Here is a 23803-nt window from a genome sequence, read left to right on the forward strand (position 1 = left end):
ATTAACGTAGTCTGATTGAAGGTTGAACTCATGGCCCTGTCGATACATGCTACACAAGGGTATGACGTGGTCTTTGATACTAATGCTCCAACGATGGGGAAACAATGCAATATTTTCATCAATCATGGTGTACAGACCTAAGAGACCCGAATACCTAAGAGGTATTCGGCATCAGTAGGCTCAGAAAAACGTGCGACTGTTTTCTCTTCAACCCTTACTAAACCATGACTCTAATAAGCGGGATTCACCAGCAAAAAGTGGAATAACCATTTCCTGAGCCGATCTCTGGACATTGGAACGAGCAACTATTCCAGTTGAGTCTGAAGGGTTTCAACAGTGGTAGGCATTGTCACTACCGAGGAAGTGGCAGTTGATCGCAAATTATAATTAAGTACACTAGGCATAAGGAATAGAGTACACACAAAAAAATAAAACACTCAAAAAAATATATCAAACTTGCCTAAGGTAAGGAAATGGCAGAATTAAAATTATTACATTGTACTAGGCAACAAATAATTAAGAACAAGCAAAATTGTGAATTAAATTAACAATCTGGTATGAATATGGCTGGAATTTGAAGCATGTAAATTAATTAAACCAGGCTAAGCACAGCAATTTAGAATAAAAACTGGAAAGTGCAATTGCAAAATTTCATTAAAAAGATTCAACACAACAAGTGGCAATGCAAGAAAAATGGATGTAGCACAGAAACTGGACACAGGAATGTATATAACTTGCTATGTAACATTATAATGGGAAATGTTGAAGGAATAAATTTCAAATTAAGGCCCTGGAGGAATTAAAAAATAGTTCTATTGTGCAAATCCTTAACTACTACTAAAACAATAATTTCTTACTTCACTGGAATTTAAATTTACCAATAATACTCTAATAGCACAATTAATATTCAATGAAATTACTGTGGGAAGCAGGAATGTTGAAAATGACTCAGAGAAACTGTGTGAGTGGAGTATGTAACCAGCTCCAATATTTAATGTCACTGAATGGTTAATTCACAGGATATTATGGATAATATTATGTAAATCACTATTAATACATGGTACACGAAGGTGTAGCTCTTAATTACTTAACTCAAGACTGCGGCCAAGCCAATATGACTATAGCCAACACGAAAAAAAAACTGCAACAAGGCGTGTGAAGAGGCACATGCACGGTTTGTTTACATCTGAAGCGACAGGCAGCGTTCGTGGCGGCAGTGGCGCGAAGCTCGGGGACCCCACACTAGGAATGTGTGTGTGTGATGTTGAGGGCGTGACAATAATTATATCGTCGAATGGCGAGTGAAGGCCAGTTGCTATGGAGACGTGTAGACAGACGTTCACTGTAGAATGGTGTAGCGATGGTGAGAAGAGGCAATGTGGCGCTGCAGCGTAGTGACTGGGAGCTGACGACGCTAGTCAGACGGTCGTAGTCTTGTTTTCAGCAATTGTTTCTCAATAAATTGCACAACACAGCTGCAGAGCAGTTGAAGCTGTAGAAGATGATTGCAATAGCTGGAACGGTACAGGCAACACACACAAGGCTTGTTGATGTGGGCTTGGGTGGCAGTGTTGGTGGTGGTGGTGCAGCTTCCCAGGTGGCGCGGGAATCTTCCTTTCTCCTCACTGATGAATTAGCGTTCTCACAGGAAAATATTGACCCTTACTTCTGAGACGTTGACCTGGAGTACTGGTTGATGGTAGGACCCCGGACTGGTAAAATACCATTGAATGTCGATGAGTGGGTGGCAGGAGGCGCTGGACACACATGATGTGACGTGGGCACTTGCGATTTCGTAGCTCAGAAAATTTATTATGAATCACACCGCTACTACCAGTATTCGTTGCTTTCTTTGGTTGTAGATATACAAAGTAGAAACTTTAGTAGTTTTATTAAATAAGGCAACAAGGTGTATAACTGGCCAGTCGAGGTCCAACCTGCTCTGGGTCTGTGAGAATACTGAGGCCTGCTGGAAGCACGCCTGGTGCCGCTCTGTCTGGCATGACGTCAGAGGCCTACTCACCTGTGATTGGTTATGTTTCAACCGTCATACAATTTGAGTATTAACACTTCATGGGTCAGAGTATCCTTCATGTGTCTGAGAGTATCCTTCATATCTATGAGAGTATCCGTCATGTCTCTTAGAGTATCCTTTATGTCTCTGAGAATATCCTTTATATCTCTGAGAATATCCTTCATATCTCTGAGAGTTTGTTTTATGTCTCTGAGAGTATACTTCATGTCTCTGAGACTATCCTTCATGGGTTTGAGGGTATCCTTCATGTCTCTGAGAGTATCCTCCATGCCTCTGAGAGTATCCTTCATGGGGGTCTGAGAGACTCCTTCATGGGTCTCAGAGTTTCCTTGATGTTTCTGAGAGTATCCTTGATGTCTCTGAGAGTATCATTGATGACTATGAGAGTATTCTTCGTGTCTTTGAGAGTATTAGTCAAGTCTCTAAAAGAATCCTTCATGGGTCTGAGAGTATCCTTCATATCTCTGAGAGAATCCTTGATGATGCTGAGAGTATCCTTAATGTGTCTGAGAGTATCCGTGATGTCTCTGAGAGTATCCTTCATGTCTCTGAGAGTATCCATCATGGGTCTTAGAGTATCCTTGATGCCTCTGAGAGTATCATTGATGTCTCTGAGAGTATCGTCATGTGTCTGAGATTATCCTTCATATCTCTGACTGTATCCCTCATGTCTCTGTAAGTATCTTTCATGTCTATGAGAGTATCCGTCACGTCTTTGCGAGTATGCTTCATGTCTCTAAGAGTATCTTTCATGTCTATGAGAATATCTTTCATGTCTCTCAGAGTATCCTTCATGTCTTTAAGAGTATCCTATATGTCTCTGAGATTATCTTTGATGTCTCTGAGAGTATCATTCATGGGGGTCTGAGAGAATCCTTCATGGGACTCAGTGTATCCTTGATGTCTCTGAGAGTATCCTTTCTGTCGTTGAGTGTATCCTTTCTGTCGTTGAGAGTATCATTGATGACTCTGAGAGTATCCTTCAAGTCTCTGCGAGTATTCTTCATATCTCTGAGAGTATCATTCATGTCTATGAGAGTATTCTTCGTGTCACTGAGCGTATCATTGAGGTCCTTGAGAGTATCCTTCATGGGGGCTGAGTGTATCCTTCACGTGTCTAAGAGTATCCTTGATGACGTTCAGAGTATCCTTGACGTTTCTGAGTGTACCCGTCATGTCTCTGAGAGTATCCTTCATATCTATGTGAGTATCCTTCATGTCTCTGCGAGTATCTTTCGTAGGTCTAAGAGTATCCTTCATGTCTCTGAGAGTACCCTTCCTGTCTCTGAGAGTAACCTTCATGTCTCAGAGAGTATCCTTCATGGGTCTGAGAGTATGCTTCATGTCTCTGAGAGTATCCTTCATGTCTTTAAGAGTATCCATTCCCTTATGCCTCTGAGAGTATCCTTTATGTCTCTGAGAGTATGCTTCATATCTCTTAGAGTATCCATAATCGGTCTGAGAGTACCCTTCATGTCTCTGAGAGTGTTCAGTATATCTCTGAGAGTATCCTTCATGTCGCTGAGAGTATCCTTCATGTCTTTGAGAGTGTCCTGAAAGGGTCTGCGAGTATCCTTCATGGGTCTGAGAGTTTCTTACACGGATCTGAGAGTATCCTTAATATCTCTGAGAGAATCCTTCATGTCTCTGAAAGTATCCTTCATGTTTTTGAGATTATCTTTCATGTGTTTGAGAGTATCTGTCATGTCTCTGAGAGTATCCTTCATGTGATCTGACCGTATCCGTCATGTCTCTGAGAGTATCCCTGATGACGCTGAGAGTATCCTTCATATCTTTGAGAGTATACTTAATGCATCTGAGAGTATCCTTCATGTCTATGCGAGTATACTTCATAGGGACTGAGAGTATCCTTCATGGGTCTGAGAGTACCCTTGATGTCTCTGAGAGTACCCTTGATGTCTCTGAGAGCGTCATTCATGACTCTGAGAGTATCCTTCATATCTATGAGAGTATCCTTCATATCACTGAGAGTATCCATCAAGTCTCTGAGAGTATCCTAGATGTCTCGGAGAGTATCCTTGATGTCTCGGAGAGTATCAGTGATGGGTCTGAGAGTAACCTTGATGACTCTTGAGAGTATCCTTGATGTCTCTGAGAGTATCGTTGATGACTCTGAGAGTATCCATCAAATCTCCAAAAGTCCTTCATGTCTCTGAAAGTATCCTTGATATCTCTGAGAGTGTCGTTCATGTCTCTGAGAGTATCCTTCATGGGTTCAGAGAGTATCCTTAATATATCTAAGAGTATCCTTCAAGTCTCTAGGAGGATCCTTCATGTGTCTGAACGTACGCTGTATGTCTCTGAGAGTATCCTTTATGTCTCTGAGAGTATTTTTCACGTCTCTGAGAGTATCCTTCGTGTCTCTGAGATATCCTTTATGTCTATGAGAGTATCCTTCATTTCTCTGACAGTATCCTTCATGTCTCTGAGAGTATCCTTTATGTCTCTGAGAGTATCCTTCATGTCTCTGAGTGTATCATTCATGTCTCTGAGAGTATGCTTCATATCTCTGAGGAGTATCCATAATCGGTCTGAGAGTACCCTTCATGTCTCTGAGAGTGTCCAGTATATCTCTGAGAGTATCCATCATATCGCTGAGAGTATCCTTCAAGTCGCTGAGAGTAACCTTCAAGTGTCTGAGAGTATCCTTCATATCATTGAGAGCATTCTTCATGGTTATGAGAGTATTATTCATTTCTCTGAGAGTATCATCCATGTCTTTAAGAGTATCCTTGATGTCTATATGAGTATCCTTCATTGGGTCCGAGAGTATATTTCATGGGCTCTGTGAATATATTTCATGGGGTCTGAGAGAATTCTACATAGGTGTGTAAGAATCCTTAATGTCTCTGAGAGAATCCTTTATGTCTCTGAGAGTATCCTTCATGTCTTTGAGATTATCCTTCATGTGTTTGTGAGTATCTGTCATGTCTCTGAGAGTATCTTTCATGTGATCTGAGCGTATCCGTCATGTCTCTGAGAGTATCCTTGATGACGCTGAGAGTATCCTTCACATCTTTGAGAGTATACTTCATGCATCTGAGAGTATCCTTCATGTCAATGCGTGTATACTTCATAGGGAATGTGAGTATCCTTTATGGGTCTGAGAGTACCCTTGATATCTCTGAGAGTGTCCTTCATGACTCTGAGAGTATCCTTCATATCTATAAGAGTATTTCGTGTCTCTGAGAGTATCCATCAAGTATCTGAGAGTATCCTTGATTTCTCGGAGAGTATCCTTGATGTCTCGGAGAGTATCCTTGATGTCTCGGAGAGTATCCGTGATGGGTCTGAGAGTAACCTACATGTCTCTGAGAGTTTCCATGATGTCTCTGAGAGTGTCGTTCATGTCTTTGAGAGTATCCTTTGTGTCTCTGGGAGTGTCCTTCGTGTCTCTGAGAGTATCCTTTATGTCAATGAGAGTATCCTTCATTTCTCTGACAGTATCCTTCATGTCTCTTAGAATATCTTTCATGTCTCTGAGAGTATCCTTGATATATTTGAGAGTATCCTTCATGTCTCTAATAGTATCCGTCATGTCTTTAAGAGTATCCTGATGACTTTGAGAGTATCCTTGATATCTCTGCGAGAATTCTTGATGTCTCTGAAAGTGGCCTTCATGACTCTGAGAGTATCTTTCATGTCTCTGAGAGTATGCTTCATGTCTCTGACAGTATCCTTCATGTTTCTGAGAGCATCCGTCATGTCTCTAGGAGCATCCGTCATGTCTTTAAGAGCATCCCCCATGTCTCTGAGACTATCTTTGATGTCTCTGAGAGTATCCTTTATGGGTCTGAGAGTATCCTTCATGGGTCTTAGAGAACCCTTCGTATTTCTGAGAGTATCCTTCATGTCTCTGAGAGTATGCTTCGTGTCTCTGAGAGTATCCATCATGTCTATGAGAGAATCCTTCATTTCTCTGACAATATCCTTCATGTTTCTGAGTGTGTTCTTCATGTCACTGAGAGTATCCTTCATTTCTCTGAGAGTATCCTTCATGTTTCTGACAGTTTCCTTCATGTTTCTGAGGGTATTCTTCATGTCTCTAAGAGCATCCGCCATGTCTTTGAGAGTATCCTTGATGTCTATTTGAGTATCCTTCACGGGGTCTGAGAGTATCTTTCATGGGGTCTGAGAGTATCTTTCATGGGGTCTGAGAGTATTCTTCATAGGTCTGTAAGAATCCTTAATGTTTCTGAGAGAATCCTTCATGTCTCTGAGAGTATCCTTCATGTCTCTGAAAGTATCCTTCATATGTTTGAGAGTATCTGTCATGTCACTGAGAGTATTCTTCATGTTTATGCGAGTAAACTTCATAGGGACTGAGAGTATCCTTCGTGGGTTTGAGAGTGCCCTTGATGTCTCTGAGAGTGTCCTTCATGACACTGAGAGTATCCTTCATATCTATAAGAGTATCCTTCATGTCTCTGAGAGTATCATTCATGTCTCTGAGAGTATCGTTGATGTCTCTGAGAGTATCCTTGATGTCTCGGAGAGCATCTGTGATAGGTCTGAGAGTATCCTTGATGTCTCTGAGAGTATCGTTGATGACTCTTAGAGAATCGTTGATGACTGAGAGTATCCTTCGTGGGTTTGAGAGTATCCATCAAATCTCCGTGAGTATCCTTCATGTCTCTGAGAGTATCCTTTATATTTATGAGAGTATCCTTCATTTCTCTGACAGTATCCTTCATGTCTCTGATAGTATCCGGCATGTCTAAGAGAGTATCCTTGATGTCTTTGAGAGTATCCTTGATATCTCTGCGATAATTCTTGATTACTCTGAGAGTATTCTTCATGTCTCTGAGAGTATCCTTCATGTCTCTGACAGTATCCTTCATGTTTCAGTGAGTATCCCTCATGTCTCCAAGAGCATCCGCCATTCTTTCAGACCATCTTTAATGTCTGCGAGAATCCTTTATGGGTCTGAGAGTTTCCTTCATGGTCTTAGAGAATCCTTCATGTCTCTGAGAGTATCCTTCATGTCTCTGAGAGTATTTTTCGTGTCTCTGAGAGTATCCTTCATGTCTATGAGAGTATCCTTCATGTCTCTGACAGTTTCCTTCATGTCTCTGAGAGTATCCTTGATATCTCTGAGAGTATCCTTGATGTCTCTGAGAGAATCCTTTATATCCCTAAAAGTATCCTGCATGTCGCATAGAGTATCCTTCATCTCTCTGAGAGTACCCCTTCATGTCTGTGAGAGTATCCTTGACGTCTTTGAGAGTATCCTTACTGTCGCTAAGAGTATCAGTGATGACTTTGAGAGTATCCTTCTTGTCTCTGAGAGTATCTGTTAAGTCTCTGAGAGAATCCTTCATGGGTCGTAGAGTATCCTTCATATCTCTGAGAGAATCTTTGATGATGCTGAGAGAATTCTTAATGTGTCTGAGAGTATCCGTAATGTCTCTGAGAGTATCCTTCATGTCTCTGAGAGTATCGTTCATGCCCCTGAGAGTATCGTCCATGTCTATGAGAAAATCATTCATGGGTCTTGATGCCTCTCAGAGTATCCTTCATGTCTCTGAGTGTATCGTCATGTGTCGGAGTTTATCCTTCATATCTCTGACAGTATCCTTCATGTCTCTGTAAGTATCCGTCATGTGTCTGAGAGTATCCTATGCGTCTCTTAGGTTATCTCTGATGTCTCTGAGATTATCCTTCATGGGCGTCTGAGAGATTCCTTCATGGGACTCAGTGTATCCTTGATGTCTCTGAGAGTATCCTTGCTGTCGTTGAGAGTATCATTGATGATTCTGAGAGTATCCTTCAAGTCTCTGAGATTATCCTTCATATCTCTGAGAGTATCCTTCATGTCTCTGAGAGTATCCTTCATAGGTCTGTGAGAACTCATAATGTCTCTGAGAGTGTCTTTCATGTCTCTGAGAGTATCCTTCATGTCTATGAGATTATTCATCGTGTCTCTGATCCTTAAAGTCTTTGAGAGTATCCTTCATGAGGTGTGAGAGTATCCTTCACGTGTCTGAGAGTATCCTTGACGTTTCTGAGTGTACTCGTCAAGTCTCTGAGAGTATCCTTCATATCTATGAGAGTATCCTTCATGTTTCGGAGAGTATCCTTCACAAGTCTAAGAGTATCCTTCCTGTCTCTTAGAGAATCCTTCATGTCTCTGACAGTATCCTTCATGTCTCTGAGAGTATCCTCAATGGTCTGAGAGTATCCTTCATATTTCTGAGAGTATACTTCATGTCTCTGAGAGTATGCTTCATGTCTCTGAGAGTATCCTTCAAGTCTTAGAGTATCATTCATGTCATTGAAAGAATCATTCATGTCTTTAAGAGTATCCTCGATGTCTCTGATACATTCCCTTATGCCTCTGATAGTATCCTTCATGTCTCTGAGAGTATCCTACATGTCTTTGAGATTATCATTCATGTGTTTGAGAGTATGTCATGTCTCTGAGAGGATCTTTCCTGTGATCTGAGCGTATCCTTCTTGTCTCTGAGAGTATCCTTGATGACGCTGAGAGTATCCTTCATATCTTTGAGAGTATACTTCATGCATCTGAGAGTATCCTTCATGTCTATGCGAGTATACTTCATAGGGACTGAGAGTATCCTTCATGGGTCTGAGAGTACCCTTGATATCTCTGAGAGTGTCCTTCATGACTCTGATAGTATCCTTCATATCTATGAGAGTATCCTTCATGTCTCTGAGAGTATCCATCAACTCTCTGAGAGTATCCTAAATGTCTCGGGGAGTATCCTTGATGTCTCGGAGAGTATCCGTGATGGGTCTGAGAATAACCTTGATGACTCTGAGAGAATATTGATGTCTCTGAGAGTATCGTTGATGACTCTGAGAGTATCCATCAAATCTCCGAGAGTACCCTTCCTGTCTCTGAGAGTATCCTTCATGTCTCTGAGAGTATCCTTCATGGGTCTGAGAGTATCCTTCAAGTTTCTGAGAGTATCCCTCATGTCTCTGAGAGTATGCTTCATGTCTCTGAGACTATCCTTCATGTCTTTAAGAGTATCGATGATGTCTCTGAGACATTCCCTTATGCCTCTGAGAGTATCCTTCATGTCTCTGAGAGTATACTTCATGGGTCTGTGATTGTCCTTCATGTCTCTGAGAGTGTCGTTCATGTCTCTGAGAGTATCCTTCATGGGATCAGAGAGTATCCTTAATATGTCTGAGAGTATCCTTCAAGTCTCTAGGAGGATCCTTCATGTGTCTGAACATATGCTTTATGTCTCTGAGAGTATCCTTTATGTCTCTGAGAGTATAATTCACGTCTCTGAGAGTATCCTTCGTGTCTCTGAGATATCCTTTATGTCTATGAGAGTATCCTTCACGTCTCTGAGAGTATCCTTCGTGTCTCTGAGATATCCTTCATGTCTCTGAGAGTATCCTTTATGTCTCTGAGAGTATCCTTCATGTCTCTGAGAGTATCCTTCATGTCTCTGAGAGTATGCTTCATATCTCTGAGGAGTATCCATAATCGGTCTGAGAGTACCCTTCATATCTCTGAGAGTGTCCAGTATATCTCTGAGAGTATCCATCATGTCGCTGAGAGTATCCTTCAAGTCGCTGAGAGTATCCTTCATGTGTCTGAGAGTATCCTTCATATCTTTGAGAGCATTCTTCATGGTTATGAGAGTATTATTCATTTCTCTGAGAGTATCCTCCATGTCTTTAGGAGTATCCTTGATGTCTATATGAGTATCCTTCATTGGGTCTGAGAGTATATTTCATGGGGTCTGAGAGTATTCTACATAGGTGTGTAAGAATCCTTAATGTCTCTGAAAGAATCCTTTATGTCTCTGAGAGTATCCGTCATGTCTTTGAGATTATCCTTCATGTGTTTGAGAGTATCTGTCATTTCTCTGAGAGTATCTTTCATGTGATCTGACCGTATCCTTCATGTCTCTGAGAGTATTCTTGATGACGCTGAGAGTATCCTTCATATCTTTGAGAGTATACTTCAAGCAACTAAGAGTATCCTTCATGTCAATGCGAGTATACTTCATAGGGACTGAGAGTATCCTTCATGGGTCTGAGAGTACCCTTGACATCTCTGAGAGTGTCCTTCATGACTCTGAGAGTATCCTTCATATCAATGAGAGTATCCTTCGTGTCTCTGAGAGTATCCATCAAGTCTCTGAGAGTATCCTAGATGTCTCTGAGAGTATCCTTGATGTCTCGGAGAGTATCCGTGATGGGTTAGAGTTTAACCTTGATGACTCTGAGAGTATCCTTGATGTCTCTGAGAGTATCCTTGATGTCTCGGAGAGTATTCATGATGTCTCGGAGAGTATCCGTGATGGGTCTGAGAGTAACCTTCATGTCTCTGAGAGTATCCATGATGTCTCTGAGAGTGTCATTCATGTCTCTGAGAGTATCCTTTGTGTCTCTGAGAGTGTCGTTCATGTCTCTGAGAGTATCCTTCGTGTCTCTGAGAGTAACCTTTATGTCAATGAGAGTATCCTTCATTTCTCTGACAGTATCCTTCATGTCTCCTAGAATATCTTTCATGTCTCTGAGAGTATCCTTGATATATTTGAGAGTATCCTTCATGTCTCTGATAGCGTCCGTCATGTCTTTGAGAGTATCCTGATGTCTTTGAGAGTATCCTTGATATCTCTGCGAGAATTCTTGATGTCTCTGAAAGTGGCCTTCATGACTCTGACAGTATCCTTCATGTTTCTGAGAGCATCCGTTATGTCTCTAGGAGCATCCGTCATGTCTCTAAGACTATCTTTGATGTCTCTGAGAGTATCCTTTATGGGTCTGAGAGTTTCCTTCATGGGTCTTAGAGAACCCTTCGTGTTTCTGAGAGTATCCTTCATGTTTCTGAGAGTATGCTTCGTGTCTCTGAGAGTATCCATCATGTCTATGAGAGAATCCTTCATTTCTCTGACAATATCCTTCATGTTTCTGAGTGTGTTCTTCATGTCACTGAGAGTATCCTTCATTTCTCTGAGAGTATCCTTCATGTTTCTGACAGTTTCCTTCATGTTTCTGAGGGTATTCTTCATGTCTCTAAGAGCATCCGCCATATCTTTGAGAGTATAATTGATGTCTATTTGAGTATCCTTCAAGGGGTCTGAGAGTATCTTTCATGGGGTCTGAGAGTATTCTTCATAGGTCTGTAAGAATCCTTAATGTTTCTGAGAGAATCCTTCATGTCTCTGAGAGTATCCTTCATGTCTCTGAAAGTATCCTTCATATGTTTGAGAGTATCTGTCATGTCTCTGAGAGTATTCTTCATGTTTATGCGAGTAAACGTCATAGGGACTGAGAGTATCCTTCGTGGGTTTGAGAGTGCCCTTGATGTCTCTGAGAGTGTCCTTCATGACACTAAGAGTATCCTTCATATCTATAAGAGTATCCTTCATGTCTCTGAGAGTATCATTCATGTCTCTGAGAGTATCGTTGATGTCTCTGAGAGTATCCTTGAAGTCTCGGAGAGCATCTGTGATAGGTCTGAGAGTATCCTTGATGCCTCTGAGAGTATCCTTTATATCTATGAGAGTATCCATCAAATCTCTGTGAGTATCCTTCATGTCTCTGAGAGTATCCTAGATGTCTCTGAGAGTGTCATTCATGTCTCTGAGAGTATTTTTCGTGTCTCTGAGAGTATCCTTTATATCTATGAGAGTATCCTTCATTTCTCTGACAGTATCTTTCATGTCTCTGATAGTATCCGGCATGTCTTTGAGAGTATCCTTGATGTCTTTGAGAGTATCCTTGAAATCTCTGCGAGAATCCTTGATTACTCTGAGAGTGTCCTTCATGTCTCTGAGAGTATCCTTCATGTCTCTGAGAGTATCCTTCATGTCTCTGAGAGTATCCTTCATGTCTCTGAGAGTATTTTTCGTGTCTCTGAGAGTATCCTTCATGTCTATGAGAGTATCCTTCATGTTTCTGAGAGTGTCCTTCATGTCTCATAGAGTATCCTTCATTTCTCTGAGAGTATCCTTCATGTTTCTGAGAGTATCCTTCATGTCTCTAAGAGCATCCGCCAAGTCTTTGCGAGTACCCTTCATGTCTCTGAGAGTATCCTTGATATCTCTGAGAGTATCCTTTATATCCCTGAAAGTATCCTGCATGTCGCATAGAGTATCCTTCATCTCTCTGAGAGTACCCCTTCATGTCTGTGAGAGTATCCTTGACGTCTTTGAGAGTATCCTTACTGTCGCTAAGAGTATCAGTGATGACTTTGAGAGTATCCTTCTTGTCTCTGAGAGTATCCGTTAAGTCTCGCAGAGAATCTTTCATGGGTCGTAGAGTATCCTTCATATCTCTGAGAGAATCCTTGATGATGCTGAGAGAATTCTTAATGTATCTGAGGGTATCCGTGATGTCTCTGAGAGTATATTTCATGTCTCTGAGAGTATCCATCATGCCCCTGACAGTATCGTTCATGTCTATGAGAAAATCATTCATGGGTCTTGATGCCTCTGAGAGTATCCTTCATGTCTCTGATTGTATCGTCATGTGTCGGAGTTTATCCTTCATATCTCTGACAGTATCCTTCATGTCTCTGTAAGTATCCGTCATGTGTCTGAGAGTATCCTATGCGTCTCTGAGGTTATCTCTGATGTCTCTGAGATTATCCTTCATGGGTGTCTGAGAGATTCCTTCATGGGACTCAGTGTATCCTTGATGTCTCTGAGAGTATCCTTGCTGTCGTTGAGAGTATCATTGATGATTCTGAGAGTATCCTTCAAGTCTCTGAGATTATCCTTCATATCTCTGAGAGTATCCTTCATGTCTCTGAGAGTATCCTTCATAGGTCTGTGAGAACTCATAATGTCTCTGAGAGTGTCCTTCATGTCTATGAGATTATTCATCGTGTCTCTGATCCTTAAAGTCTTTGAGAGTATCCTTCATGAGGTGTGAGAGTATCCTTCACGTGTCTGAGAGTATCCTTGACGTTTCTGAGTGTACTCGTCAAGTCTCTGAGAGTATCCTTCATATCTATGAGAGTATCCTTCATGTCTCGGAGAGTATCCTTCACAAGCCTAAGAGTATCCTTCCTGTCTCTTAGAGTATCCTTCATGTCTCTGACAGTATCCTTCATGTCTCTGAGAGTATCCTTCAATAGTCTTAGAGTATCCTTCATGATTCTGAGAGTATACATCATGTCTTTGGGAGTATGCTTCATGTCTCTGAGAGTATCCTTCAAGTCTCTGAGAGTATCCTTCAAGTCTCTGAGAGTATCATTCATGTCATTGAGAGAATCCTTCATGTCTTTAAGAGTATCCTTGATGTCTCTGAGACATTCCCTTATGCCTCTGATAGTATCCTTCATGTCTCTGAGAGTATCCTACATGTCTTTGAGATTATCCTTCATGTGTTTGAGAGTATCTGTCATGTCTCTGAGAGGATCTTTCATGTGATCTGAGCGTATTCTTCTTGTCTCTGAGAGTATCCTTGATGATGCTGAGAGTATCCTTCATATCTTTGAGAGTATACTTCATGCATCTGAGAGTATCCTTCATGTCTATGCGAGTATACTTCATAGGGACTGAGAGTATCCTTCATGGGTCTGAGAGTACCCTTGATATCTCTGAGAGTGTCCTTCATGACTCTGAGAGTATCCTTCATATCTATGAGAGTATCCTTCATGTCTCTGAGAGTATCCATCAAGTCTCTGAGAGTATCCTAAATGTTTCGGAGAGTATCTATGATGTCTCGGAGAGTATCCGTGATGGGTCTGAGAATAACCTTGATGACTCTGAGAGAATATTGATGTCTCTGAGAGTATCGTTGATGACTCTGAGAGTATCCATCAAATCTCCAAAAGTATCCTTCATGTCTCTGAGAGTATCCATGATGTCTCTAAGAGTGTCGTTCATGTCTCTGAGAGTATCCTTCATGTCTCTGAGAGTATCCTTTGTGTTTCTGAGAGTGTCGTTCATGTCTCTGAGAGTATCCTTCGTGTCTCTGAGAGTATTCTTTATGTCTATGAGAGTATCCTTCATTTCTCTGACAGTATCCTTCATGTCTCTGAGAATATCTTTCATGTCTCTGAGAGTATCCTTGATATATTTGAGAGTATCCTTCATGTCTCTGATAGTATCCTTCATGTCTCTGAGAGTATCCTAGATGTCTCTAAGAGTATCCTTGATGTCTCGGAGGGTATCCGTGATAGGTCTGAGAGTATCCTTGATGACTCTGAGATTATCCTTGATGCCTCTGTGAGTATCGTTGATGACTCTGAGAGTTTCGTTGAAGACTCTGAGAGTATCCATCAAATCTCCGTGAGTATCCTTCATGTCTCTGAGAGTATCCTTGATTTCTCTGAGAGTGTCATTCATGTCTCTGAGAGTATCCTTCGTGTCTCTGAGAGTATCCTTTATGTCTATGAGAGTATCCTTCATGTCTCTGCTAGTATCCGTCAAGTCTTTGAGAGTATTCTTGATGTCTTTGAGTGTATCCTTGATGTCTCTGAGAGTGTCCTTCATGTCTCTGAGAGTATTTTTCGTCGTCTCTGAGAGTATCCTTCATGTCTCTGACAGTTTCCTTCATGTTTCTGAGAGAATCCTTCATGTCTCTACGAGCATCTGCCAAGTCTTTGCGAGTATCCTTCATATCTCTGAGAATATCCTTGATATCTCTGAGAATATCCTTCATATCTCTGAGAGAATCCTTGATGATGCTGAGAGAATTCTTAATGTGTCTGAGAGTATCCGTGATGTCTCTGAGAGTATCCTTCATGTCTCTGAGAGTATTCATCATGCCTCTGAGAGTATTCTCCATGTCTATGAGAAAATCATTCATGGGTCTTAGAGTATCCTTGATGCCTCTGAGAGTATCCTTCATGTCCGAGTTTATCGTCATGTGTCTGAGATTATCCTTCATATCTCTGACAGTATCCTTCATGTCTCTGTAAGTATCCTTCATGTCTTTGAAAGTATCCATCATGTCTTTGAGAGTATCCTTCATATCACTTGGAGTATCTCTCATGTCGATGAGAATATCCTTCATGTCTCTCAGAGTATCCTTCATGTCTCTGAGAGTATCCTATACGTCTCCGAGATTATCTTTGATGTCTCTGAGAGTATCCTTCATGGGAGTCTGAGAGAATCCTTTATGGGACTCAGTGTATCCTTGATGTCTCTGAGAATATCCTTGCTGTCATTGAGAGTATCATTGATGACGAGAGTGTCCTTCAAGTCTCTGAGAGTATCCTTCATATTTCTGAGAGTATCCTTCATGTCTCTGAGAGTATCCTTCATAGGTCTGTGAGCACCCATAATGTCTCTGAGAGTGTCCTGCATGTCTCTGATAGTATTATTCATGTCTATGAGAGTATTCTTCGTGTCTCAGAGCGTAGCCTTGAAGTCTTTGAGAGTATCCTTCATGTGGTGTGAGAGTATCCTTCACGTGTCTGAGAGTATCCTTGATATCTCTGAGAGTATCCTTGATGACGCTGAGTGTATCCTTGACGTTTCTGAGTGTACTCGTCAAGTCTCTGAGAGTATCCTTCATATCTATGAGATTATCCTTCATATCTCGGAGAGTATCCTTCACAAGTCTAAGAGTATCCTTCATGGTTCTGAGAGTATCCTTCATGTCTCTGAGAGTACCCTTCCTGTCTCTTTGAGTATCTTTCAATGGTTTGAGAGTATCCTTCATGTTTCTGAGAGTATACCTCATGTCTCTGGGAGTATGCTTCATGTCTCTGAGAGTATCCTTCAAGTCTCTGAGAGTATCCTTCATGTCTTTGAGAGAATCCTTCATGTCTTTAGGAGTATCATTGATGTTTCTGAGCCAATTCCTTATGCCTCTGAGAGTATCCTTCATGTCTCTGAGAGTATGCTTCATGGGTCTGTGAGTGTCGTTCATGTCTCTGAGAGTATCCTTCATGTCTCTGAGAGAATCCTTCATGGGGTGTGAGAGTATCCATAATATATCTGAGAGTATCCTTCAAGTCCTTTGGAGTATCCTTCATGTTTCTGAACGTATGCTTCATGTCTCTGAGAGTATCTTTTATGTCTCTGAGAGTATCCTTCATGTCTCTGAGAGAATCCTTCATGGGGTCTGAGAGTATCCTTAATATATCTGAGAGTATCCTTCAAGTCTCTAGGAGTATCCTTCATGTTTCTGAGCGTATGCTTCATGTCTCTGAGAGTATCCTTTATGTCTCTGTGGGTATCCTTCATGTCTCTGAGAATATCCTTCATGTCTTTGAGAGAATCCTTCATATCTCTAAGAGTACCCTTCATGTCACTGAGAGTATCCTTCATGCCTTTGAGAGAATCCGTGATGTCTGTATGAGTATCCTTCTTGGGGTCTGAGAGTATCTTTCATGGGGTTAGAGAGTATTCTTCATGGGTCTGTGAGAATCCTTAATGTCTCTGAGAGAATCCTTCATGTCACTGAGAGTATCCTTCATGTCACTGAGAGTATCCTTCATGTCTTTGAGATTATTCTTCATGTGTTTGAGAGTATCTGTCATATCTCTGAGAGTATCCTTCATGTTTATGCGAGTATACTTCATAGGGACTGAGAGTATCCTTCGTGGGTCTGAGAGTACCCTTGATGTCTCTGAGAGTGTCCTTCATGACACTGAGAGTATCTTTCATATCTAAAAGAGTATCCTTCATATCTAAAAGAGTATCCTTCATGTCTCTGAGAATATCCTAGATGTCTCTGAGAGTATCCTTGATGTCTCGGAGAGTATCCGTGATAGGTCTGAGAGTATCCTTGATGACTATGAGAGTATCCATCAAATCTCCGTGAGTATCTTTCATGTCTCTGATATTCTATGGATCAGAGAGTATCCTTCATGCGTCTGAGAGTATCCTTCATGTCTCTGGGAGTATATTTCATGTCTTTGAGAGTATCCTTCATGTCTCTGAGAGTATCCTTTATGTCTCTGAGAGTATCCTTTATTTCTCTGAAAGTTTCCTTCATGTCGCTTATTGTATGGTAAATATCTCTGAGAGTATCCATAGTGTCTATAAGAGTATCGTTCATGGGTCTGAGAGTATCCTTGGTGTCTCATAGAGAATCCTTGATGTCGCTGTGAGTATCCTTGATGCCTCTCAGAGTATCCTTCATGTCTCTAGGAGTATCCTTCATGTCTCTGAGAGAATCCTTCATGTCTCTGAGAGTATCCTTCATGTCTCTGAGAGTATCCTTCATGTCTGAGAGTGTCCTGCGTGTGTCTGATAGTATCTTTCATGTCTCTGAGAGTATCCTTCATATCTGTGAGAGTATCCTTCATGTCTCTGAGAGTATCCTTCTTGGGTCTGAGAGTATATTTTATGTCTCTGAGAGTATCCTTCATATCTCTGCGAGTATCTTTGGCGTCTCTGAGAGTATCCTTCATATCTCTGAGTTTATCTCTGATGTCTCTGAGAGTATCCTTGATGTCTCTGAGTGTATCCTCCATGTCTTTGAGAGCATCCTTCAAGTCTCAGAAAGTATCCTTCATGTCTTTGAGAGAATCCTTCATGTCTCCGAGAGTATCCTTTATATCTCTGAGAGTATCCTAATAGTGTCCGAGAGTATCCTTTATGGGTCTGAGATTATCCTTCATGGGTCTGAGAGTGTCCATGATGTCTCTGAGAGTATCCCTTATATGTCTGAGATATCCTGCATGTCTCTGAGAGTATTCGTCACGTCTCTGAGAGTATCCTTCACGTCTCTGAGAGTAACCTTCCTTGGTCTGAGAGTATCCTAGATGCCTCTGAAAGAATCCTTGATGTCCCTGAGAGTATCCAAGAGGAATCTGAGAGTATCCTTGATGTCTCTGCGAGAATCCTTCATGTCGCTGAGAGTATCATTGATGACTCTGAGAGTATACTTCCATTCTCTGAGAGTATCCTTCGTGTCTTTGAGAGTATCATTCATATATAGTATAGTATACCTCATGTCTCAGAAAGAATGCTTCATGTCTCTGAGAGAATCCTTCATATCTATGAGAGTGTCCTTCATATGTCTGAGAGTATTCTTCATGTCTCTGAAAGTGTCCTTCATGTCTCAGAAAGTATCCTTCATGTCTCTGAGAGTATCCTTCATGTCTCTGAGAGTATCTTTTTTATGTCCCTGAGAGAATCCTTGATGTCTTTGAGAGTATCCTTCAGGTCTTTGAGAGTATCGTTCATGTCTCAGAGAGTATTGTTCATGTATCTAAGAGTATTCTTCATTTCTCAGAAAGTACCCAACATGTCTTTGAGAGAATCCATCATGTCTCTGAGACTATCCTTGATGTCTCCGAGAGTATCCTTCATGTCTCTGAGAGTATCTTTCATGTCCCTGAGAGTATCCTTGATGTCTTTGAGAGTATCCTTCATGTCTCTGAGAGTATCCTTCATGCCTTTGAGAGTATCCCTGATGTCTCTCAGAATATTGTAAATGTCTCTGTGAGTATCATTCATATCACTGAGAGTTTCTTTCATTTATCTGAGAGTATCCTTCATATCTCCGAGAGATTCCTTCATGCCTCTGAGAGTATTGTTCTTGGGTCTGAGAGTATATTTCATGTCTCTGAGAGTATTCTTCATGTTTCTGTGAGTATACCTGATATCTCTGAGAATATCCTTCACGTCTCTGACAGAAACCTTCATGTCTCTGAGAGTATCCTTCATGTCTCAAAGAGTATCCGTCATGTCTCTGAGAGTATCCTTGATCTCTCTGGGAGTATCCTTGATGTCTCTGAGAGTATCCTTCATGTCTTTGAGGGTTTCCTTCATGTCTCTGCGAGTATCCTTGATGTCTCTGAGAATATCCTTCATATCACTGACAGTAACCTTCATGTCCCTGGGATGTATCACAGTATCCTTGATGTCTCATAGAGAATCCTTTATATCTCTGAGAGTATCCTAATAGAGTCCGAGAGTATCCTTTTTTGGCCTGAGATTATCCTTCACGGGTCGGCGAGTATCCATGATGTCTCTGAGAATTTCCTTTATATGTCTGAGAGTATCCTGCATGTCTTTGAGAGTAACCTTCATTGGTCTGAGAGTATCCTAGATGTCTCTGAGAGAATCCTTGATGTCCCTGAGAATATAAATGAGGACTCTGAGAGTATCCTTGATGTCTCTGCGAGAATCCTTCATGTCGCTGAGAGTATCCTTGATTACTCTGAGAGTATCCTTCATTTCTCTGAGAGTATCCTTCATGTCTTTGAGAGTATCATTTATATCTAGTAGAGTATACCTAATGTCTCTGAGAACATCCTTCACTGGTCTGAGATAATTCTTCCTGTCTCTGGGAGGAGACAGGAAGCCGGTCGGCCGAGCGGACAGCACGCGGGACTTGTGATCCTCTGGTCCTGGGTTCGATCCCAGGCGCCAGCGAGAAACAATGGGCAGAGTTTCTTTCACCCTATGCCCCTGTTACCTAGCAGTAAATTAGGTACCTGGGTGTTAGTCAGCTGTCACGGGCTGCTTCCTGGGGGTGGAGGCCTGGTCAAGGACCGGGCCGCGGGGATACTAAAAGCCCCGAAATCATCGCAAGATAACCGCAAGAACCTCTGAGACTGTCCTTCATGTCTCAGAAAGAATCCTTCATGTCTCTGAAAGTGTCCTTCATGTCCCAGAAAGTATTCTTCATGTCTCTGAGAGTATTTTTCATGTCTCTGAGAGTATCTTTCATGTCCCTAAGAGAATCCTTGATGTCTTTGAGAGTATCCTTCAGGTCCTTGAGAGTATCGTTCATGTCTCAGAAAGTATTGTTAATGTCTCTGAGAGTATTCTTCATGTCTAAGAAAGTACCCTACATGTCTTTGAGAGAATCCATCATGTCTCTGAGACTATCCTTGATGTCTCCGAGAGTATCCTTCATGTCTCTGAGAGTATCTTTCATGTCCCTGAGAGTATCCTTGATGTCTTTGAGAGTATCCTTCATGCCTTTGAGAGTATCCCTGATGTCTCTCAGAATATTGTAAATGGCTCTGTGAGTATCATTCATATCACTGAGAGTTTCTTTCATTTATCTGAGAGTATCCTTCATATCTCCGAGAGATTCCTTCATGCCTCTGAGAGTATTGTTCTTGGGTCTGAGAGTATATTTCATGTCTCTGAGAGTATCCTTCATGTTTCTGTGAGTATACCTGATATCTCTGAGAATATCCTTCATGTCTCTGACAGTAACCTTCATGTCTCTGAGAGTATCCTTCATGTCTCAAAGAGTATCCGTCATGTCTCTGAGAGTATCCTTGATGTCTCTGGGAGTATCCTTGATGTCTTTGAGGGTTTCCTTGATGTCTCTGCGAGTATCCTTGATGTCTCTGAGAATATCCTTCATGTCACTGACAGTAACCTTCATGTCTCTAAGAGTATCCTTCATGTCCCTGGGATGTATCACAGTATCCTTGATGTCTCTGAGAGTATCCTTCATATCTTTGAGAGCATCCTCCATGTCTCAGAAAGCATCCTTCATGTCTCTGAGAGCATCCTTCATGTCTTTGAGAGTATCATTCAAATCCAGTAGAGTATACCTCATGTCTCTGAGAATATCCTTCACTGGTCTGAGATTATTCTTCATGTCTCTGAGAGAATCCTTCATGTCTATGAGAGTGTCCTTCATATGTCTGAGAGTATTCTTCATGTCTCTGAAAGTGTCCTTCATGTCTCAGAAAGTATCCTTCGTGTCTCTGAAAGTATCCTTCATGTCTCTGAGAGTATCTTTAATGTCCCTGAGAGTATCCGTGATGTCTTTGAGAGTATCCTTCATGTCTTTGAGAGTATCGTTCATGTCTCAGAAAGTATTGTTCATGACTCTGAGAGTATTCTTCATGTCTCAGAAAGTACCTACATGTCTTTGAAAGAATCCATCATGTCTCTGAGACTATCCTTGATGTCTCGGAGAATATCCTTCATGTCGCTGAGAGTACCCTTCATGCCTCTGAGAGTGTCCTAGATGTCTCTGAGAGTATCCTTCTGTTATACTCAAATTCTACGTCAGTTGAAATATAACCAATCACAGGCAAGTAGGCCTCTGACGTCATGCCAGACAGAGGAGCATCAGCGATGCTCCCAGCAGCCTCAGTTCTCCTCACAGACTCATGGTAGGTGGACCTCGGTTGGCCAGATATATGCCTTGTTGTCTCGGTCAATAAATATATACAGAAGCGACTACTGTGACTACATTCAACCCGAACAAGGCAAACGAATACTGGTAGCAGCAGTAGGACCCAGAATTTTTTTTCTGGAAACAAAAGTTCAAGTACCCAGCATCGCCTCGTGTTCCAGCCAAAACCGCCGCCACCGCCATAAGCCGCCATCCTGCCACCCACGCATTAAATATTGTGCCAGACCGGGGTCCTGCCATCAACCACTACTCCAGGCCAACGTTTCAGAAGTAAGGGTCAATATTTTCCTGTGAGAACGCTCATTCATCAGTGAGGAGGAAGGAAGCTTCCCGCGCCAGCCATTTTTGAATCTCGCGCCACCACGTGGGAACCACCTGCACCCACCACCACCACGGCCACCCAAGCTGACAGCATCTAAGCTTTGTGAGTGTTTTAGCTACTGAAATCATGGTCAGTCATCGTCGCAAGCATCACCTGATCATCGTATGTGCTGTATTGTTCCTTGAGAATATTTGGTGGACTGCAATTGTTTGACTTAAGTGTCGCCACCAGCTCACACACCTCGCCACCAGCCCCTGCTACATCGTTTTGTGTGAACTTCTAGAAAATTGTGTTCTCCACCGCCATCGTCGCAATATCGTCGTCTCCGAGTTTATCTTCGCGCTCCCAACATCAATTCCGAGCTTGGGGGTCTCCACGGAGCTTCGCGCCACCGCCGCCAGGAGCGCTGCCATCGCACCAGTTTGTAAACAAGCCCTCACATGGTCCTCTTCACACGTCTCGTTACCGTTTTTCATTTTGGCCATTGTTATATTGCAAATCCTGCAGCCCTGAGTTAAGTAATTATGAGCTAAGATATCGTGTGCTATGATTTAATGAGGTTTAACGTAACTATGTCCATAATATCCTGTGAATTAACCATTCAGTGACTTGTTAAATATTGGAGCCGGTTTAGTACTCCATTCCCACAGTTTCTCTGAGTCCTTTCAATATTCCCTGCATTGATTCCATTATTCATTAATTGTTACTAGTGTCATTAGTGAATTCAAAGGTGAGAGAAGTAGGAAATAATTGTTTCTAGCAGTTTATTTTGCACAATAAAAATTTGTTTTGAGATTTCCATAGACAATAGAACATATAATTTTTTTTTATATTTCTCCAGACCTAACATGAAATTTATCCTTTAAGCATTTTATTTTAAATTTTTACCATAGCAGTTATATACATTCCTGTGTCTAGTTTATGTGCTACACCCATATTTCTTGCATTGCCACTTGTTGTGTTGAATCTTTTTAATGAAATTTTGCAATTGCATTTCCCAGTTTTTATTCTCAATTGCTGTGCTTAGTCTGGTTTAATTAATTTACATACATCTAATTCCAGTCATTTTTTAATGAAAGATTGCTAAAATTAGTTTACAATTTGCTTGTTCTTAATTATTTTCTTGCCTAGCCCAATTTAATAATTTTATTTCTGCCATTTTTACTTTAGCCAAGTTGATATTTTTTAGTGTGTTTATTTTTGTGTATACTATTTCTGATGCCAGGTGCACTTAATTATAATCTGCGTTCAAATATTACTTCCACGGCTGTGACAATGCCTACCACTGTTGAAACCCCTTCAGACTCAACGGGAACAGTTGCTCGTCCCAATGGCCAGAGATCAGCTCAGGAAATGGCTATTCCTCTTTTTGCTGGGGAATCGCGCTTATTAGAATCATGGTTTAGTAAGATTGAAGCGAAAACTGTTGCACGTTTTTCTAAGCCTACTGATGCCGAATACTTAGCAATTGCATGGTCAGCTGTGGACACAACCAAAGGTGATGCAGGTTTTGTTGTTGATGAGAAAGCCATTGTTAGCCTCCAGTCTTGGCCCGAATTTAAAGATTTCTTTCGCCGTCGCTTTGTTAATAAAGGAGACCTCGACCCGTATAGGTTAGTCAAGAAAATTGCCAATGACACCATGCAGCCTGGTGAATCTTTTAATGCGTTTACTAGCCGTCTCGATCAGTATCTGTATGCCTTAGTTTCTGCTATGAATAATTCGACTTGGTTAGATAAAAACAATAATCTGCCACCTGAGGCTATGGCCAAAATGATAGCATTTGGTACTTTAATGCATTTTGCCCCCGAGCATATTAAACCAATCGTTGAGCAACAAAATTTTGGTGTTAAACATGAAATTGGTGAAGTATTTGAGGCCATTAACAATGCCGCCGATAAACTAGCTCCCCGAAGTGCTCAACTGTTGCCACCCTCTGATACTGTAAATGTAGTAACAAGCTCTCAGCATCCTCCCACAAATTCTCAAAACTCTTGGTCGCAGAAGCGTACCCATGCTCGTAGCCCCCAGTCAAATTCGCCATCTCATAAATTGCCGAAACGCCATAGTCCACAACCATCCACTCCCTCATCTTGGCATTGTGGCAAAAGTAACCACCTCGCAAGGGACTGTTGGTCCGCCCCTAGATCATCACCTCCTAGACAATTCTCTCGGTCCCCTCGTCAATCTAATTATTCTAGGCTCCCATATTGCAAATACCATAAGCAAGTTGGTCACCACACTGGGGATTGTAGGCAAAGGACATCTCCACCTCGTAACTCCCACGGTCAGTCTTGGCGAGGCGCACAGCGTCCAAGACATTATCAGAACTCTCGTAATTACAACTCCCAGCCCAGCTATAATGCAACTTCAAATTATAATGCTCAGTCACAGAATGCTGGAGCTCA

The 23803-nt window shown here is 41.6% G+C and overlaps 16 protein-coding genes across 16 annotated transcripts; all 16 read right to left on the minus strand.

The window, feature by feature from the left end:
- Positions 1-4953: 4953 nt before the first annotated feature.
- On the minus strand, positions 4954-5594 carry LOC138359327 (uncharacterized protein PF3D7_1120000-like). The gene is made up of 2 exons (XM_069318465.1): positions 5362-5594; positions 4954-5095 (listed from the first exon to the last, which is right to left on the minus strand). The coding sequence occupies exons 1-2, from the start codon at positions 5592-5594 to the stop codon at positions 4954-4956; spliced, it is 375 nt and encodes a 124-aa protein (XP_069174566.1).
- LOC138359328 (uncharacterized protein PF3D7_1120000-like) lies at positions 5591-6118 on the minus strand. Its single transcript, XM_069318466.1, has one exon. The coding sequence runs from the start codon at positions 6116-6118 to the stop codon at positions 5591-5593; it is 528 nt and encodes a 175-aa protein (XP_069174567.1).
- Positions 6119-6492: 374 nt separating this feature from the next.
- LOC138359329 (uncharacterized) lies at positions 6493-6897 on the minus strand. The gene has a single exon (XM_069318467.1). The coding sequence runs from the start codon at positions 6895-6897 to the stop codon at positions 6493-6495; it is 405 nt and encodes a 134-aa protein (XP_069174568.1).
- A 1090-nt stretch (positions 6898-7987) lies between these two features.
- On the minus strand, positions 7988-8410 carry LOC138359330 (uncharacterized). Its single transcript, XM_069318468.1, has one exon. The coding sequence runs from the start codon at positions 8408-8410 to the stop codon at positions 7988-7990; it is 423 nt and encodes a 140-aa protein (XP_069174569.1).
- A 332-nt stretch (positions 8411-8742) lies between these two features.
- On the minus strand, positions 8743-9165 carry LOC138359331 (uncharacterized). Its single transcript, XM_069318469.1, has one exon. The coding sequence runs from the start codon at positions 9163-9165 to the stop codon at positions 8743-8745; it is 423 nt and encodes a 140-aa protein (XP_069174570.1).
- Positions 9166-9309: 144 nt separating this feature from the next.
- LOC138359332 (uncharacterized) lies at positions 9310-10174 on the minus strand. Its single transcript, XM_069318470.1, has 2 exons — positions 10087-10174; positions 9310-9758 (listed from the first exon to the last, which is right to left on the minus strand). The coding sequence occupies exons 1-2, from the start codon at positions 10172-10174 to the stop codon at positions 9310-9312; spliced, it is 537 nt and encodes a 178-aa protein (XP_069174571.1).
- Positions 10175-10243: 69 nt separating this feature from the next.
- Positions 10244-10618, minus strand: LOC138359333 (hyaluronan mediated motility receptor-like). The gene has a single exon (XM_069318471.1). It carries the CDS (start codon positions 10616-10618, stop codon positions 10244-10246), a length of 375 nt encoding a protein of 124 aa, XP_069174572.1.
- On the minus strand, positions 10615-11079 carry LOC138359334 (uncharacterized protein PF3D7_1120000-like). The gene has a single exon (XM_069318472.1). The coding sequence runs from the start codon at positions 11077-11079 to the stop codon at positions 10615-10617; it is 465 nt and encodes a 154-aa protein (XP_069174573.1).
- Positions 11080-11181: 102 nt separating this feature from the next.
- Positions 11182-11586, minus strand: LOC138359335 (uncharacterized). Its single transcript, XM_069318473.1, has one exon. It carries the CDS (start codon positions 11584-11586, stop codon positions 11182-11184), a length of 405 nt encoding a protein of 134 aa, XP_069174574.1.
- A 15-nt stretch (positions 11587-11601) lies between these two features.
- On the minus strand, positions 11602-11964 carry LOC138359336 (uncharacterized protein PF3D7_1120000-like). Its single transcript, XM_069318474.1, has one exon. It carries the CDS (start codon positions 11962-11964, stop codon positions 11602-11604), a length of 363 nt encoding a protein of 120 aa, XP_069174575.1.
- A 926-nt stretch (positions 11965-12890) lies between these two features.
- Positions 12891-13337, minus strand: LOC138359337 (uncharacterized). The gene has a single exon (XM_069318475.1). The coding sequence runs from the start codon at positions 13335-13337 to the stop codon at positions 12891-12893; it is 447 nt and encodes a 148-aa protein (XP_069174576.1).
- Positions 13338-13710: 373 nt separating this feature from the next.
- Positions 13711-14115, minus strand: LOC138359338 (putative leucine-rich repeat-containing protein DDB_G0290503). Its single transcript, XM_069318476.1, has one exon. It carries the CDS (start codon positions 14113-14115, stop codon positions 13711-13713), a length of 405 nt encoding a protein of 134 aa, XP_069174577.1.
- A 301-nt stretch (positions 14116-14416) lies between these two features.
- Positions 14417-15037, minus strand: LOC138359339 (uncharacterized protein PF3D7_1120000-like). Its single transcript, XM_069318477.1, has one exon. The coding sequence runs from the start codon at positions 15035-15037 to the stop codon at positions 14417-14419; it is 621 nt and encodes a 206-aa protein (XP_069174578.1).
- Positions 15038-15322: 285 nt separating this feature from the next.
- Positions 15323-15898, minus strand: LOC138359340 (uncharacterized). Its single transcript, XM_069318478.1, has one exon. It carries the CDS (start codon positions 15896-15898, stop codon positions 15323-15325), a length of 576 nt encoding a protein of 191 aa, XP_069174579.1.
- A 1818-nt stretch (positions 15899-17716) lies between these two features.
- LOC138359341 (uncharacterized) lies at positions 17717-18627 on the minus strand. Its single transcript, XM_069318479.1, has 3 exons — positions 18560-18627; positions 18201-18400; positions 17717-17871 (listed from the first exon to the last, which is right to left on the minus strand). Exons 1-3 carry the CDS (start codon positions 18625-18627, stop codon positions 17717-17719), a joined length of 423 nt encoding a protein of 140 aa, XP_069174580.1.
- A 3-nt stretch (positions 18628-18630) lies between these two features.
- LOC138359342 (leucine zipper protein 4-like) lies at positions 18631-20161 on the minus strand. Its single transcript, XM_069318480.1, has 4 exons — positions 20094-20161; positions 19761-19934; positions 18910-19163; positions 18631-18827 (listed from the first exon to the last, which is right to left on the minus strand). Exons 1-4 carry the CDS (start codon positions 20159-20161, stop codon positions 18631-18633), a joined length of 693 nt encoding a protein of 230 aa, XP_069174581.1.
- Positions 20162-23803: the final 3642 nt, after the last annotated feature.

Source organism: Procambarus clarkii, chromosome 90 (assembly GCF_040958095.1).
Source record: "Procambarus clarkii isolate CNS0578487 chromosome 90, FALCON_Pclarkii_2.0, whole genome shotgun sequence".
Classification (NCBI taxonomy): Eukaryota; Metazoa; Arthropoda; class Malacostraca; order Decapoda; family Cambaridae; genus Procambarus; species Procambarus clarkii.